The 19,484-nt window shown below is 36.6% G+C and overlaps 1 protein-coding gene across 1 annotated transcript in view; it reads right to left on the reverse strand.

Annotated features, from left to right (window-relative positions):
• Positions 1–19,484, reverse strand: part of LOC124630480 (QRFP-like peptide receptor) — a 148,492-nt gene that overhangs the window by 35,484 nt on the left and 93,524 nt on the right. Inside the window, exons 3-4 of the mRNA XM_047164401.1 lie at positions 15,073–15,215; positions 9,367–9,593 (exon numbers count right to left, since the gene is read on the reverse strand). Coding sequence (XP_047020357.1) covers positions 9,367–9,593; positions 15,073–15,215 — 370 coding nt within the window. The remainder of the gene's footprint in view (positions 1–9,366; positions 9,594–15,072; positions 15,216–19,484) is intronic.

Here is a 19,484-nt window from a genome sequence, read left to right on the forward strand (position 1 = left end):
TTCTATAAGTTCTGAATATTTATTGTAAAAGGGATTCCACACCGGCACTGCATACTCTAGTTGAGATCTTATTAAACACTGATACAAGTATAAATAAGTGGAGGGTCGAACAAACTCCTTCGCAGATCTCATCACGAAGCCGTACATACGAAATGCGTTATTAACAATTTTATTAATGTGGGAATCTAGGTGAAGTCTATCGTCAAGCAGGATCCCGAGATCACGAACAAGTGACATCCTCGATAAAATGCTGTTGTCCAAAGAGTACGTGTATTCAATAGCATTCTTATTAACCGACTTCCCAAAAAGGAGGAGGTTATCAATTCGGCCGGTATATATATTTTTTTTTTTTTTTCTATGTATGTACATCGATTACTCCGAGGTTTATGGACCGATTTACGTGATTCTTTTTTTGTTCGACTCGGAATAGCTGCCAGTTGGTCCCATAGTCATCAGGTCAGGATCTGATGATGGAAACCCTGAGAAATCGAGGGCAACCTTCGAAAGTTGTAGGCATACATAGGGTAAAAACTTGATACTCAGGTGTACGCCTAAAAGCACTATTCAACAGTGAAAATTTGGAGCTGATCTGATGATGGAAACCAGAGAGGGTCGAGGGAACTCGACAACTGAATATGTAAACTACCTCGTGTTTGGGCTTAAATTATTTGTATTGACAAGACCTTTGCAACAGTGAAGGTTTGAAGCTGACCTGATGATGGAGACCAGAGAAAGTCGAGGGAACTCGACAACTGAATATGTAAAATACCTCGTATTTGGACTTATATTCTTTGTATTGATGAGAACTTCCCACTTGTATGGATAGTGACAACTATACGTATCACTGAAAAGCTTTAAATAAAAAACTTTTTTACAAAAAAATTAAACCGACTTCCCAAAACACTAAAAAGCAAAAAAAAACTATTTTTAGGTGCATCGGCCTAGAAGTCGGTGGCAAAATTAACTTAGTAACATCCATTAGACACCGAATTCTAGGCCGATGCACCTAAAAATAGTTTTTTTTTGCTTTTTAGTGTTTTGGGAAGTCGGTTTAATTTTTCGTAAAACTAATACAACAGCATTTAGGTATACTCAATTGTAGTTTGTTACGCCTGCAATATTCACTAAAGCGATCCAAATCGTCCTGTAATAATTTACTGTCTTCGAGTTTTGTAATGGGTCTATAAATTTTTAGATCATCGGCATACAGCAGGATTTTGGAATTTATAAAACAAGTGCTGATATCATTTATAAATAAAACAAATAATAAGGGTCCCAAAATCGAGCCTTGAGGCACACCAGAACTCACGCTTATTGCAGTAGTTGATCTGAATCCATTAATAACCACCCTTTGAGTTCTGTTCTTAATATACGACGAGAACCATCGGAGCAAATCACCACGTATGCCATTAAACGAAATTTTTTCCAGTAGCAACTCATGATCAACCTTGTCAAATGCCTTTCGAAAATCAGTGTAAATGGCATCCACTTGAATACGAGAGTCCATATTATTAAAAAGATAATCCGTAAATGCTATCAAATTTGTTGTTGTTGACCGTTTTTTGACAAATCCATGTTGTTGATGTATTATATTATGGTGAAGAGCAGGATATATTGTATCGTGGACTAATCTCTCAAATAGTTTCGGCAGGGCTGAAATAATGGATATAGGACGATAGTTCTCCACATCATGTCTAGAGCCTGACTTATAGATTGGTGTTATATTCGCACTCTTCCATATTTCGGGGAAAATTCCCTGCGCCAGTGACTTATTAAACAAGATACTTATAGGAGCGCAAATGTTTTCTGCCGTTGCTTTAAGAAAACCAACTGGGAGACCATCAGGACCCGGACCCTTTGTGGCGTCTAAAGATTTAAGTGCCTTCAATATCTGCTGCGTGCTCAACTCTATCCTATTGAATACGCAATTATGCTCAGCAGAATTCACTCCCAACGGTACATTTTTCGTGGACGGTTTTTCATAGACGGACTCAAAAAAAGCAGAAAAGAAGTTACAAATTTCTTCAGGGTTATCCGAAACATTGTCTCCGTATTTCACGTTTGAAGGAACGCTGCCACACGATTTCCGATTAGCAACATAGGTCCAAAAATATTTCACATTGCTACGAATGCTGTCCTCAACCGAATCCATATATTTTTTGTAGCAGGCTTTGCACTCAGCGTTAAATCTAGATCTGTATAGCGAGAACTGCTCATAGTCAGAGATATTATGGTATACTTTCCATTTTACCCACGCTTTAGCTTTATTTTTAAACATATGTACCAGGGATGGAGAAAACCACATCGGGAATTTTGGGGATTTTGAGTTGACTAAAGGAACGTGAGATTTTATTAAGCTAAAAATAATGTTATAAAATCTATTAACTGCCTCATCTACAGATTGTATTAACGCAATCTGCTCATACCAATTAATTTTACTTAATTCTTCATTTATTTTCTCATAATCCGCTTTATAATAATTAAATTTTTTGATAGGCTTTCGAATCATAGTTGAATGGAGCAATTTATGTGGTACTAAAACACAGAACGGTGGGTGGTGGTTGTCAAGTTTCAGTAAACAGTCGGTGGCGGGAATAACAGAACATACGTTATTACTTATGGCCAGGTCTAATAATTTTCCATTGGCATTTCTGATAGTGTTGTATTGACAAGCATTTAGGTATGACAAAAATGCACCAAGGTGCGTACAAGTAGCAGAGTTGCCACTACATGTTACCCCTGACAATGATACGTGGTTACTACATGGAATCCAGTCAACCTCTGGTAGGTTGTAATCACCAAGGAGATAAAATTGTTCAACATTAGTGTCAGCAAGTATGGGCTGTAGGAGATCGAAATATTTTAAGAAAATTGATTCAGGTGTCCTAGGTGGTATGTACGCCGCACCGATGATCTGTATCATTCCTTTAGATGGACTGGGAATTTTTATTAGGACGTATTCCATGTTTGCTTCTAGAGAAAATTGATTATCAATTCTAACAGAACGCAAACCTTTTAATACAGCTACAAGGACACCACCTCCATCCTTTTTATTTGTGGCAATACGATCTCGATCACATCGGTACACCACGTACCGAGAATCAATGAACTCATTATCAGATATTTCAGGTATTAACCAGGTCTCGGTGAGTATTATAATATCGTAGCAATTAGACAATATGTTCATATACAATATTTGCAGTTTAGTGCGAATCCCACGACAATTTTGATAGTAAGTGACCAAATTATTAGCAAATTATACGTCTGGATGGTCTAGTTATCATTGTAGAGGTAGTTAAATTATGCAGCTGGTTCTTAATATTGATTGGTTTAATGGACCTGCTGTTAAAGCAATAGCTATCAATATCTCGGAGAGCTATTAAGTTTAACATCATATTCCTGAAGGCAAATCGGCAATAAAATAGCTGCTCATCGCATTAATTTTTATATACTGCACAAAAAGCTTATCCTAGAAAACATTTTCTTATACAAAACAGTGATAACTTTTAATACTGTAAGACATTTTTACGTTTATCTTTCCTTCTAAACCACCGTAACATTTAAAGACCTCACCTTGATTTGAATTCCAAAGATTTTCTTCTAAGAAAACTCATCTAAACAAATTGTCACAGATGTAAGATCCAATTAATTTTGTTGAGATTAAAACTTAGAGTACTTAACTAACCGGATAAGTCATTGCATTGTCTTCTCCTCTGCTAAAAGGCAAAACTGCGGCACTCATAGCATATACCTTAGTATATGTGTGTGCCTAGAGGGTAAATAATAATAATAATAATACTTTTATTTCGGATAAAAAATAATCCATAGAGTGTTAGTAAAACATACCTATAACAGAAAACTTATTAGAAAACTTATTATCTAGTGTTAGTACCCATCACCCTTTGCACAAACTGTCTCATGATTGGAGAGCTATAGCTCTCACCTACTGTTCTCAGGATGCTATTGCAACTGTCTCTCACTCTCCTCAGAAGCGATGCCGTTTTTTTGCGCAAGATAGCGTGGAAGCCATCAGTGCGAGCTCGCACAAACATCTCTGAGGCACTACAGTACCGAGGCAGTCTCAAGAGCATCCTGAAAGCATTATTATACTGGATGCGCAGCACATCCAGCGATCTTTTAGTGTAACTGACCCATAGATTGCCCGTGTACATACTCTGGCAATACGCCTTGAAAAGTGTGATTTTCACTAAGTCAGTACACCGAGCAAATCTGCGGGCCAGCATATTACTTCGGACCGCTAGAGCCCTCCGCTCCCTCTCAATATCTGCATCGTCTTTAAGGTCGTCAGCAAGAAAATGACCAAGGTATTTAAAAGTTGATACCCTTTTTATTTTTGATCCGTTAATATATAGATCAGGTCCATCCTCACGGCTCCTGCCACCGACCTTAAAGACCATGCATTCACATTTTTTAACATTATAAATTAAACCATGTGCAGCAGCGTAGGTTTCACACACGTTAAGTAACTCTCTGATTGCCCCTGCTGACGGACCCAGCAGCACCATATCATCTGCATAGCTAATGTTGTTAATTCTAACTCCACCAACGCTGCATCCGACACGCATGCTGCTGAGTTCCGCTATGAGGTCATCTACATATAGGTTGAAGAGCAGGGGGGATGTCAGACCTCCCTGTCTCACCCCACACTCCAACCCATACGGCTCAGAGAGTGTACCGTCCCATTTCACCTGATTGGTTTGGTTACCATACCAATACTGGAAAATTCGACATATATCTACCGGTATACCTCTGTCTCTCATCTTCCCCCAGAGCACATCATACGAGACAAGATCGAATGCCCTGGAGAGATCAAGGAAACAAGCGTATACCGGCGTCTTGCGATCTACGTAATATTGAACCGTATGCTTGAGACTTAAGATTGCACTTTCGGTTGATAGTCCGGGTCGAAACCCGAACTGTGCGTCTTGAAGATGTATATAATCACTTAAATAAGAATCAAGCACACCGTCCAACACCTTTGCTATTATTGTAGCGAGAGAAATAGGACGGTAGTTACATTTGTCCGAGATGTCACCTGTTTTGTTCTTCACAATGGGAACCACAATGGTCTTCATTAGATCAGCAGGCAAGTATGCATGACTAATACACATTGTGAAGAACATAGACAGAACTCTCGGCAGATGGATACCTGCGTGCTTCAGGTGTTCGATGCTGAGCCCGTCATGTCCTGGAGATTTCCCTCGGCTCATACTATTGATAACTTTGCTAACTTGTTTAGCTGAGAAAATTATCGGAGATCTCCCTTCATGACTGCCGGGCCCAGAATCGCTCACCAGGGATGAGGGACCGAGTGGGGATTGAACTTTAAAATGTTCTTTAAACATATTTGCTATATCTCCGGGTTCAGACACCCCTCCCACAGTCACAGGGAGACCCGTCTTCGCATCCAACTTTTTAGTGGACTTCCAAAATTTACCAAAGTTTTTCGTAACTCGCTGTTCAGCTAACCTATCCATAATAAGCTGTTCCTCGTTATTCTGACAATATTTCAGTCTTACTTTAAAAGATTTTCGCTTCTCACACATTTCATCATAGATAGGACCTGAAGAGGGACGATTGTTTTGTGTCCAGGTTTGAAAGCTAAACCTAGCCTCTCTGTGAGCGTCTTTAACATATTTGTTCCACCCACAAACGCGCCTACCCCGCCTCGGTGCCCCCTCCCGTGCCGGTTTGGACTGCCTAGCCGCCGCACATAGTATTCCAACAATTTGATCATACAATCTGTCCAGAACAACTTTATGCTCGGCCAAGCCGCATGAGCCCCTACCGCAACTCTCAAACTCATGGGGAAAATTAACGTCTCGCAGCTTACTATTACAAAAGTTATGGTAATCTTGCGATTCTGACTTTGTTCTTTCTCCCCATAATACAGAGTTCCGACAGTAACCTCGACTCTGAAACTTTGGCCTAACTACTTCTAAATTACATTCAACACAAATGGGTAGATGATCCGAAACATAAAGATCTTCGGAAACATCAACACCTTTTACAGTATGCCAAGCTGACACTGACACCAGAAGGTGATCCAACCATGTCCTACTTCCATAAACATCACTTATAAAAGTGTAGGTATCACTGTCCACCCCCAGCTTCTCTATGTCAGCACAAATCCAAGACTGGTCACTGCAAAAACTCATTAATTCTTTATAGAACAAGCTGTGAGGGTGAGCATTGAAATCCCCCAACATAAACACGTTTTCTATATCACTACTTGCTATGGTAGCACTGATTTCACTTAGTACGTCTGTAAAGATTGGTAAGTTGTCTGGACAGTTTACAGGCATATAAATGGAGAACACAAGAATCGTACGCCCCATTGATGTAGCCGTTATAGCCACTAATCTAGGACTGATACATTCAACTACCGAGACAGACTCAAAAATCCCCTTTCTCCAGAGAATGGCTACCCCCCCATGAGGTCTTCCTCTCAATAGGCCCTCGGAAGTGTCCACAGCCGACTTACCCGTCCACTCAAAGTCCGGACAAATTGTTCCTAAAATGGGAATATCATGGGGAAGAAGCCAAGTCTCCTGTAGGGCCACCAAATCTGACCACATACATATATCTCTAATATTATCTATGGATCGCTTGACCGACTTACAATTAAAGCTAGTAAACTTGACGTTATTATTGGTTTTATTATCCATTAATTAAAAGACTAACTGACTTTAACTTTAAGTTCCTGAGGTTTCGTTCGATACATAAAGTGTACAAAACGTCTAAACACAATTCCATCAGGCCACAATTCATCGTTTAAAAACAAGTCAACTTTGTGTTTAGAAACATACAGTTTGAACGCATTATACTTTCTAAAAGATTTCATATTTATCTTTTTCAATGTAACGATTTCACTAGTTTTGTCTTTTATGTAACTAATAATGTCATCTTCACTTGCTTCAGTATTAACATTAGAAATTAACAACGGCACTTTGATATCCGCGGCACGAAATTTACCCTCGGGCGCAGTTAAAGCCCTTCCTTTTTGGCTAGATATTCGATTTTGTTTGTACCGTTTATTATGCACTAATTTCCACTCAGTGTTTACGTCCACATCACCTACCGTTTGCACACCGTCCGCTCGTCTCGCGTCCGCGCTCGGTCGCTTGCACGACAAGACTCAAAAACCAACCAACCAACCTCTCAAGTAAAGAACCAACCTCTCAAGTTTGGATGTGTGGGTTCGATTCCAGATCAGGCGAGTACCAACAAAGCTTTTCTAGTTTGTATCATGTATGGTACTTTCTAAGTATATTTTGTACGACGTGTGTATCGTGTTTAAGCTTGTGTTTGACATATACGTATATATGCGTTGCCTCGCCCTCTACGGCAATATTATAAAACTTTTTCGCGTAGAGATTTGTGTTCATGGAGTTCATCATCCTCCGAGCCTTTTCCCAACTATGTTGGGGTCGGCTTCCAGTCTAACCGGATTCAGCTGAGTACCAGTGCTTTACAAGAAGCGACTGCCTATCTGACCTCCTCAACCCAGTTACCCAGGCAACCCGATACCCCTTGATTAGACTGGTGTCAGACTTACTGGCTTCTGACTACCCGTAACGACTGCCAAGGATGTTCAATGACAACCGGGACCTACAGTTTAACGTGCCATCCGAAACACAGTCATTTGGTGTCTAAGCTACACTTAGAAAGTACATACAAACTTAGAAAAGTTGCATTGGTACTTGCCTGACTTGGAATCGAACCCGCGCTCTCATACTCGAGAGGTTGGTTCTTTGCCCACTAGGCCACCACGACTTTTTTCATTTGATTCATGGATGATTGATTGATGATTTGTGTTCATGGAGTTCTAGGTTGGTTTAATGCTCTAAGGACTAAAGCAAAGGTTACAGTAACTTGGATATTTCGCAGTGACCCAAAAACACTTGAGGATGTTAAAATGATTTGTGATCTGACCCTTTTCGAAAGCTTAAGTAGGAGAATTGGGCCATATACTTGAAGGGGAAATTCGGGTTTTTTGATATAAAACGAATTCGAGGAATGTTCGTTCTGTGCCGAAGTACTTATGTATAATATCATTTTGTGAGTTATGGTATTTTTATATTGGTAGTGTATCGTTTAAACTTTGCCCATTAAAGTAGTTTTATGGTTATGTTGAACAATGATGAAAATATACGATGTAACTTTGCATTGCAGAGACTATATTTTTAGTTTTTAATCGATAATTTAAGCGTCGACTATTAAAAAGCTCTTATATTTTTAGCTCTAAATCACATTTTTCTCTTTAATAATATTATAATTTTATCTATTCCAATAAAATCAAGATTTAATAAAAGACGCGCTTGCATTAAAAGTTCAAGGAACACTAATGCGAAAAAATGATTTCAAAAGAATTTTTAATCTCGATGTTAATCCTGATAGAAAAACGTCTTGGTATAGTTGAATGAACTGGCTTAGCGTATTAACCTGCGTGCACACTGACGACTAAATTGTCGGCCCATTTGTAGGAAAAGTTTTCCGTATGACGGATACCTAAAGCCGGGTCAAGACATGTATGGTCGACGCGTATCATGATCGCATATGTTATGATACGCATATCATGATACGACCCATCCCATGTCGTGTATGTTTTTGTCCATTATGTGGAGCAAATCGGAGGCGTCCACAACTTGATGCGGTGCTTGATACGATACGGTGATCGGACCTGGCAAGTTATACATGTCTGGACCCAGCCTGACAAAGACCTGATCGTTGTTACCTGTACTTCCATTCATCTTCACACTGATTTATGGGCCCAAACCAACTATCGGGCGACTAAAAGTTTATAGTGTGTGCGCGCTCTTAGTATTCAAGATGAACAGGCAAACTACCCTCTCAGTGGGCACTTAGGGTTAAATGGCAGTGATATTGCATCGCAAGAGCAATATTGCTTCAAGCTATTATTGTGGGTGTCGATATTGGTGCAACTTGTTGATATTCAAAATTGATCCAGCAGTTTTAGTACTTGATCGCTGATAGCACTCCCCTATCCATCTCAATTTTCAAGCCAGAAGCTTATTCAAGAGATATAGATTTGAATCAAGACCCAAGTTCAAAAGTGGGATCTATAACGGTACAAAATTTTGTGTCTGTAGAATAGAAGAAAAGTTTGACTATTCAAGGTCTTCTTAAAACTTTCCGGCTCCTTTCTAAAGAACGTAATCCCTACATTTTCCTATATCTTTACTATCTATTAGTAGCTCTGTCTAAAATTCTGCACATCTACTTAGACTGGAAGCTAACTCCCACCCAAGTTGAAAAAGGATATAGTGTCTCGCATAGATTTGCAGTTCCTACAAATAACAGATTTATAAAAAAACCACTTACCGATCCATTTCTCGTCCTCGACAAAGAAGGAACATACTCCCTCTCCACGGTAGCTACTGCTAACAATGGCGCGAAGATGGCCAGAGCCACGAGCCACAGCCCCGCCAGAAGACTGCAAGCCCCTCGGCGGGACGGCATCCAGGGCTGCCGGAGCGACTGCGTGATAGCCAGGTATCGGTCCACAGACATCGCTGTGATCGTGAACACGCTGGATGCTACTGCCACTCCTGGGGACAAGGAGGTCAAATTATAGCAAACCAGCTGTTTTCCTACAGGGTCTCCCACGTGCGGCAATTCATTACCTAAAAAACCTGAAAGGGCTGCGGGATTGTTTGAAAGAGTTACCGCGGCCCTGGTACATAAAATTTAGACGGATTTTTAGTCAGTAAAAGTCTGACACTCCCTTACCCCTGCTAACCCACAGCAAGGGGGATCATTTGATGATTGGGGAATTTCTTCCCGTATCCGGATCAAATATAGATCATGTTACTTTGAGAAAGTCTAGATTACCAATAGTGAAAGAATTTTCCAAATCGATTCAGTAATTTCGGAACCTTTTAGAGTACAAACAAACCAAGAAAAAATCCTCTTTATTATATTAGTATAGATAGAAGACTATAGAAGGCACCTCGTTCAATATTTATAACCGTGGTATAATCCAATAAAAGTCAACGGCGTCACTTTAAGCCAGCTTCGCAACACACATAAGTTCAGTTCATTCTCAAGCTGTGTCTCTGAAGATAAACGTTACAGTTCCGTATGCTTGAGATTTTCTTTAGTATTATAGCGCTGTAAAGGAAAGTATATTTTTTCTTATTAAAAACATGGACTCATTGTTAGGGTACGTTTACGTGTACAATTCAAGCTCCATCTGAAGTTATATAATTAATAGAAAAATTTGTATGTTTGTATTTTCCCTGAAGGCTCCGAAAGTACATGAACCGAATTGAAAAAATCTTTCACTTTTATAAACATACACTTTTCCCAAGTAGCTAAGGCTGTATAATATCCCGGTGCGGCAGTAGTACCCACGGGACGCGAGTGATAACCGCGGAAAAACGGTTTAGTACACCATTGAAAATAATGAGCGTTCGTTTAGTTGTCATACTTCGCACCTGAACTACTTTTAAATGAGTAGAAAGGTATTAGTGCCTTAAGGACAAAAATAGTAAGCCAGCCTTTAATTTGGTTGCGGGAAGTTGTTCTCCCAGGCAAAACCACCGGAATAAGTAGTAGCTAGATTAATTTTATATAGCAACTAAACGATCCCATCTCTTGGCAGTCCACAGTAACAAAATGGCCTTTATTATTATGCTGGGTCAAATTTCGTGGTTTGGCACAGTTCCTGGCAGACCCAAGCTAATACCGACGCTATGGTCTTTGCCAATATCCGAAAGTAAATCTAATTTAATCCCAACGTATTTACTGAATGTTTAACTGTTTAACTATAGGTCTTCAATAGTTCAAAGGTTAAAAGAACAGTTTAAAGTTAAATACTGAGATGAAAACTAGTTTTTCAATGAATGCCACGTCTTTTTTACTACCTAGTCTGTATTTTAACACATTATGGAATGCAAATAAATGAATATGAATATGAGGAATGCCAACACAAAAATATTTTTGGTTTATTCACGTATGTGGGTCGAAAATCTGATATGATTTTATTAAACCTTCTGGGTTTTGTGTTACGAGTATATAATTATTATTTCAGGGAATAATGACAGTGTTATTAAAATAAACGAAAATTAAAATAAGCTTTAAATATCGTCTTAAAATATTGTTTTAAAAAGTGCTTACAAAAGCTAACTATCAGCCTTCAAAATGTAAGACAAGAGGGATTGAAAGCGTCTAAAAATATTCAGAAATAGAGCCAATGCTGGATCAAAATATTCAAATATATTCTTTCCATCTGTGGCGTTACTATAAAATATAGCAAATATAAGACTTTTTGACTCGACACGTCTAATAAAGTTACGTAATACGACTTCAGTTTTTGATGTCTGAGTCATCACAAGAATTTATATGAATGGTAGCAAAGAGAGAAAGGTATGTGTATCTTTACCTACTTTTGCGAGGTTTCCAATCTTCCACGTCTTAGAGATAAGAAAAGGTTCTGCTTGAGTAATGTTTATTTTTAGAATAAGCTCTTCGGATAAACCTACATTTTTCTTAATTATATTTTTTTAAAACTTTACAGATGAACAGCCGCATTACTTTCCTGATTATTTAAAGTAACTTCAAAGCTTAAATAAGACTCGAAAACTATTCAATAAGTGAACACAAAAACGTCTGCTAAAATTAGATCATAATTATTTAGGTACACCAACCCTTTGATAAACCAAGGACGATGCTATCTTCGGAAATAATATCCGCCAAATGTACCGAATAACAGGCAATATCCGAAAGTTACCCAGCTTACGAACAAAGTGGAATATACAGAAATCAAGCTTCAGGCTTATCAGCCGCAGCCTTCAGTCTTGTATTTTCTTGATATTATACAACTTAGGGCTTAATATTGTTAGTGTATAAGAGGTTTCAGAAGGACCACTTCACTTTTTAGTAGGCTTCTTCAATTTGCCAAAAGCTTTCATGGCATCAAACTGACATAAAAGATACTAAGATATAATTTATTGCCATTGTCATTATTTGAACCTTTTCTGCTTTTAAAAACTGTATTTCACTATATTCAATACTATTTGATCGAGTCCAGTATTAATTTCGATTAGCATGTGCACAGTCTAATCACAAATCTTCTCTCACTCAATGCTTATGCATTGGTTCATATTACGAAATATAACCTAATACTCCTACAAACCCGTCCACCTGCATACAAATGGCTCCAACATCCTCAAGATATTATCTATAGCTTATACATCTCTAATTCTCATATGTTAGTGAGCAATGTACCTTCTACGTTCATTTCCTTTGAACACAAACGTAGGATTGGACCGTTAATCTTAATTAAAGCCGTTTTTGTCAGCTCGCTGTTGTTAAGATGAGAGGTATAATAATTGACAACTTGATTGAATCCGGAGTCAAGCGTTTTATTCGAGAACTAAGAATTCTGAATTTGTACCATTCATATTTTGCTTTAAGCCTAGAATCGACCAAATATATATTTTTATGTACTTACTTCAAAAGAAATTAAAGTAAATTAAAAGGGATGTTTTTCATTCGACTGAAGTGAAAGTGAAACCGCGACAAACTATAAGTTTGAGACAAAAAACCAAGGACTCTTACTAACTCCACACATGCAACTTTCTCAATCGAATTAAATTACAAACTTACAAGTTTAAAGTTTCCAATCAGAAATTCCTAAAACCGAAGTATGTTCCAACAAATTTAATTTGGTAGCAATAAAACTCTTTTACCGCTGATCTCACAGACTGGTCACGTTTGGGATCTACATAAATCTTCGTTTATAAGGTCCAACAGACCAAGTGTTTCTCTTTTCAACACTTTTACCTCTGAAAGGGTAAGTAAGTGTTGTACTGAAGAAAAATTCATGAACCGGAATATATTGATAAAGCCATCACTTCCAGAGTTACCTTTGAGAAATTTACCATATTTAATGCCTCTTTGCCAGACATTTTATCGTTTGGGAAGAGAATGAATAATAATTTTCAATAAAAGCCTTTTATGTTCGTGTGTAACTTAAGTATTATATACGAAATTAACTCCGGTTTACAAGCGATTCAGTAGCTCAGTGATTGATTGTTGGGAGTTTGATTTCTAAATGAAACTAACTTGATTCTTTAAGTTTAAGAACTCCTGTAAAGTTATAAGTACCTATATAATATATTTGTCAGGGACATTAACCTGCTACCACTTTAGTGTTAACAACTTCAGTATAGTACTACAACATTGTCTATGCTAAGCCATTCAACATCTTAACATCTAACTGTCAACCTAAACCAGGATTTACAAGCTCCGAAATGAAACAATAAACATTTAGTTTGGCTATCAAATAAATCTAAGCACCCAGGTGTACACTTAAGTCGCATTTCACAATACTACAGATAGTTACAATGTTCCCGTAAATAATTACAGCGAACGAAACAATTGAGTTACATCGAATTTGCTGTGAACCAAAACATGGTAACCAACTGTGAAACTATTTTGACGTCCCAATATTTGTTTTGAGCAAAAATATTATTAAGATCTATTGGTTATAAAAGTAATGCTTAGCTAAAGATGTTCACTGTTTCGTGACTTGTAATTTCGTTTGTAAATTTTATTTACGTATGTATGCACCAAAATCAAGAGATTTTTTTGTCTAATATTTTTATACGAACACCTTTTCACTTTAGAATTTTGTTATCTTTATTACATTTAACAGCCACTAAAAATACATTTACCAAAAAAGTGAAGTAAAACAGTTCAGCACTTTACTTCACAAATAGCGTTGCAACAACGTTAGGGCAATTATAATAATTGGTCTGATAGTGGTCTCGCTCCAACTTGACAGCTAACAGTCTTTGTTCTGCCCTGGAAATTGCTTGTTACTTACCTCGTCTTTACTTTCAACAGTGTGCTGTTATTTTATTGTAGAGGTTAAGCATTTTAACTTTTTGGGGTAAAATATGATTTAGCAATTGCTTTTTAATGATAAATGGTGTGTTAGTTGAATAAGTAGAACTTTTAAAATTAGATTTGAGTTTTTACATATTTGGTTTTAGTTTTCGTACAATAATGCGAATGCGAATTTCGTAGAAATATTTCAGAATTTTAAAAATTAATCCATGTAGTCGGTAAATTAAATTGCATTTTATTTTTTCTTTTTCTACTTAATATTCTTACTCGTTGGTTACCTAGTCAATTCATTGAGCAAGATCATTGATTATAACATTCTGTAAGTTATAATTCGACTGAAATTTTCAGAAAATATTCCTATGAATTAAAGTAGCCATTTTCACCACTTCGCAGTGCGACTACACTCTTTCAAGAAAGCAAACTTGTCACTTAAACTCAACTTTATTTTTATTCGCCATTTTCACACTTTGCTGCTTACTTCTCTGAGCTTATTCTCTTTCACATAAAACTTTCAGTAAATAAGCAGTAACGGGTACTATTGTTCTGTTACATCTTTGTATTTTTATTGCTACAAAAATACGTTCCATTTGTGTAATATTTTATTCAGTAGGAACTCAATGTTGGTCGGAACTGCTTAAGATATTAATGAAGGTCATTAAGGAAAGCGAAACGTGAAGAAATCTGAGTGCCCTTATGGGACGTTGTTGATTTTCTGGTAACGTACTTGCAAGGGAGAAGTTGGAGTATGCGGTTTCGTTGATAAATTGTTATCCATTATATTTATTTGTTGGTATAATTACTAACGTGTAGATAAGGAACACAATTTCTTTACCAAGTAGGATGTCTAAGATAAGTGTCAAACCATTACACAACAAAAAAATATTCCATGATTCAGCTTTAGTCCCGCTCTCACTTATAAACGACGAAGTTATGATACGGTATATTATCCTCACACACAAGGGGCTAAAGTAATACAGAATAAGTGATTAGTTTTGATGTTACTTACAAGAAATGCCAGTAGCTTTTTACACTTAACTTTTTGAAAAACAACTTGCTTGCAACTAGCTTGAAGTTCCCAAAGAGCTTTTATAGGCCAAGGTACTTGAAAAAAAAAAAATAAAAAACTTTGACTATGAAGACAAGTGTAGTTTACCTAATGAAATGGTAACTCACCTTGCAAAAAATTGACAGTCTTGCACATGACCTCGCCGAAGTACCACAGCAGCGTGACGGACTTGGCGATCTGCACCGGCATGCAAAACAGAGTCACTAGCAGGTCTGCTACTGACAGGTTCACCAGGAATATGTTTGTTACGCTGAAACAATATAGAAAAACTTCATGTACAAAAAAAATAAACCGACTTCCAAAAACACTAAAAAGCAAAAAAAATAAACTTATTTTAGGTGCATCGGCCTAGAAGTCGGTGGCAAAATTAACTTAGTAACATTCATAAGACACTTTTTAGTGATACGAATAGTTGTCACTATCCATATAAGTGGAAAGTTCTCATCAATAAAAAAAATATAAGCCCAAATACGAGGTATTTTACATATTCAGTTGCCGAGTTCCTTCGACCTTCTCTGGTCTCCATCATCAGGTCAGCTCCAAACCTTCACTGTTGCCAAGGTCTCGTCAATACAAATAACACAAGGTAGTTTACATATTCAGTTGTCGAGTTCCCTCAACCCTCTCTGGTCTCCATCATCAGGTCAGCTCCAAATCTTCAGTGCTTTCAGGCATACGCCTGAGTGTCAAGTTTTTACCCTATGAATGCCTACAACTTTCGAAGGTTGCCCTCGATTTCTCAGGGTTTCCATCATCAGATCCTAAACTGATGACTATGGGACCAACTGGCAGCTATTCCGCGTCGAACAAAAAAAGAATCACGTAAATCGGTCTATAAACCTCGGAGTAATCGATGTACATACATAGAAGAAAAAAAAAACATACCGGCCGAATTGAGAACCTCCTCCTTTTTGGGAAGTCGGTTAAAAATAGAGGTGAATTGAGAACCTCTACGTTTTGGGAAGTCGGTAAAAAGAGGACTTATCTTAACGCAATTCCAGAATTGCACATAGAAATCAAAGTCAAAGTCAAAGTCAAATCATTTATTTCACTTAGGCTTTCACAAGCACTTATGAACGTCAAAAAATATAAATAAAGTTGATTCTAGTTGCCCATTCCAAAAGTAGCTTCCTATGGAGAAGAACGGGCAAGAAACTCCATGGTTACTCTTTTTAAAAATAATAGGTATTACAGTTTGTATGTATTGATACATACTATAATAACATGCGAAGATCATGTAGAATCACAATAGACAAAGAATATGAGAATAAATAATAATAAAAAAAGGTTAAAAAGCTACATGGTGTTCACATTTACAAATCGGTTTATATTTTTGTACAAAGTTACAAACAAACAATCAAAAGAATAACACAATCTTACTAGCGGGTGTAATTTTAAATTTGCAATAATTTGATACTGTCAGTGCGTCCTATGGAGCAGGACCAGCATGTTTCCAAGCATTTTTATCTTGAATATAATCTTCTAATTTATAATAAGCGTTTTTACAAAGTGTGGCTTTTATATGAGTTTTAAACCGCATGTCATTTAGTTCCAGAATGTTGTCTGGTATTTTATTATAACATTTGACACAAAAAAATATTATATTATATATATTATATATAATTATATTATAAAAATATTTTTATGTGTTTATTTTTATTAACTCAAACTTATATTAACGAACTATAATTACAAACTTAAAATTAAATTCTAATGTAAAAGCTTTGGGTACTAAAATAAAATACAACATTGCAGTTTTGAGCAACCACAGCAGTATATTCATTTTATAACTACGATAAGATAATGAGCTTAAAGAAAGTAGTATATTGTTAAAAATTATTTGTCTGCGGCCTTGACCGAAAATAGTAAGCAAAAGCTTTTCGTTCTTTTTGCCAAATGTATCATTAGTAAGGAATTTAATTTCCTTGAAGATTTCAGATATTGTCAGTCTAGATGTGGAGCTCAGATAGGCAGGCGCTCCTTGTAAAACACTGGTACTCAGCTGGATCCGGTTGGACAGGGAGCCGACCTAGTTGGAAAAAGGCTAGGCAGAGAAGAAGTCAGTCTAGATATGGCATCTTGCAAATTAACTCCACTCTCATGCAAAAAGTTGTGAACGGTAATTCTAAATTATTATTTTTTCACATATAATGCGTTACATCTCTCTCTTCTGATATATTTTAGACCGACTTTATGATAGAACAAGAGATAATACTTCACTTGATTGGTATTAAAAACTTCCTAACGTAAAGCATTTCATGCTTGTCCAGAAGTCTTGGCAGTATTCCAAGACTGCTGGCAGCTAATCTCTTAGCCGCCACAAGCTTTCACGAAACCCTATCAAAATGCTGTTTACCTAGTCTATGCCTTTAGGGAATTCTATAAGAGAATACTAAAGATATTTGCCGAATATGTTTGCTTTACGTATTGAACGTTCAAATATTGGCTCGGAGAAAACGTAGGTGTAGAAAAAACAACATTTTATTTAAATTATAATTGATTTAGAAAAAAAAAGTATTATCGATATATGAAAAATGCAATTGGTCAATGTAAAGTGAGGCAAAGGCAATTTTATAGCTGAAAAGTATGCAAATGAATGAAAGATAATTTCAGTAACTCAAGGATATCGCTATAATTCCCATTCGAATCTTTGCTTTGATATTTTTCTTTCGCCAATGAGGAAGTAGAAATGCAAATTGGATAAGTTCACGTGATTTATAGCTACCATTAATAACAAGGCAATAAAAAGGGAAGATTTAGAGGTTTTTAATAATGGATTACCGTTAGACTGTAATCCACACGAAAAACTTGAAGGACTAATTGAGTATACCTACAGAGATGAACTTACTGTATTTAGCCGACTTCGAAAAAAAGAGTTGGTTCTCAATTCATCGGCAAAGCATGGCAAGCGTCTGTTTTGTTTTTTAAATAATAACACCATTTGTTTACCATTTGTTTTTGTATCGGCGATTTTAGTTTTATTGATTTTTTGAGAAGAGTCACAAAACCAATCTACTGACAATATTATATGAAATGACTCACTAAGCCATCCTAGAGATAAGTGAGTTAGTTTAAGCTACCAAATTCTGTAGTGATGTTAGCTTTAAATTGAATCCTTGAAACATCTGCCAGTGTATAACAAATTGTGACTCCTACACCTAGCAATATTGCTTAAATAATCGCTCTAGGCGTAGGAGTATTAATCCTAATAAAGAGTATTGACCTTTAAGTCGTCATTTCTTGGAAAATTGCTACAATTGTCGTTATGACTATGTTCCTGATAATTTATCCATTTTAATTGAATTAGTGTCAGTGTTTTATTTATTTTTGGTCATGGCATTTAATTGTCGTAGATCAATGATTTTCAAATTATGTAATTTTACAGTCTATTTCAGTCTTGGTCACTCCACGCAATATGAAAATTAAGGGATCCGAAAGTAGTAAAATTATCTAGAAATGCTGTTGTTTCAACAATTTGAAAGTACTAAATCCATATTTTATCTTTGCGATCTGTTACAGTAGATTAAAATTATTTTACCATCGATAGATTTACAAAGATACTGAAATACAAAGCTAAACCTCAAATATAGTAGGTATACCACTGATGATTTTAGAAAAGTTTTACAATGGGAATCCATTGTCAAACTTTCCTAAAATCAGTATAATTTCAGACAAAGAAAATACGAAATTCTTTGTTAACTAAGTCTATATCAAATCAAGCAAAACTTCCAATTCCCTCAGATTCGATCAGAAATCAACTAAAATACGACCCAAACCAAAATGTACTACAAGATACAGGATTTAAAGTTCAATTTTCAGCGGAACGCAAAAGCATTCAAATAAAACAACTGAGCCTTAGTTTTACGAAGGCTTTTATTGTGATGCGGTAAAGTATACAAATCTGTAGTTATTTAAAGTAGCAGAAGTCATATTTTTCTTACGCAATGCGTTTGATGTATAAGCTTAAAACTATTTTTTTATGGAAATAAGCATCTCCGTAAAAACGGGGTTTTTCTCAAACCTGCTCTTAAACTTATCTTTACTTTTAGCACATATGACACTATACTTTCTCAAACCGCAAAAGTTCCTAGCATAATAAAATTTTCCACTTTCACCGTCCCACGACAAATGCAGGACGCATAACAATCCACGTCGCAAATATTTTTTGTAATAAAAACATAAACAAATGGTCTTGCTTTGCATTAAATCAAGTGACAAGAGGGATTGTTATCTTAAGGAGTCGAGAAATTCTTGGCTTAAAGCCACATGCACTTGGAACAGGTGAAGCCTTGGGTTTGGAGGATCACACACTGCCATACATACATACACCTCGATAGGTTTTTTGGTCATGATAGTTTAACACCTGATACTTATTTAACGAGCCCTAATGCTGGAATTCTCGCAAAATCACCAGGTCAAATCTGACAATGAATTATACCAACGACTGCGTAATAAGTCTTTCAAAACCACAAGAAGATGCAACATCTATCAATTCATCTACCCATATTTATTCACAGGA

The sequence above is a fragment of the Helicoverpa zea genome, chromosome 5 (assembly GCF_022581195.2).
Source record: "Helicoverpa zea isolate HzStark_Cry1AcR chromosome 5, ilHelZeax1.1, whole genome shotgun sequence".
NCBI classification, from domain to species: domain Eukaryota; kingdom Metazoa; phylum Arthropoda; class Insecta; order Lepidoptera; family Noctuidae; genus Helicoverpa; species Helicoverpa zea.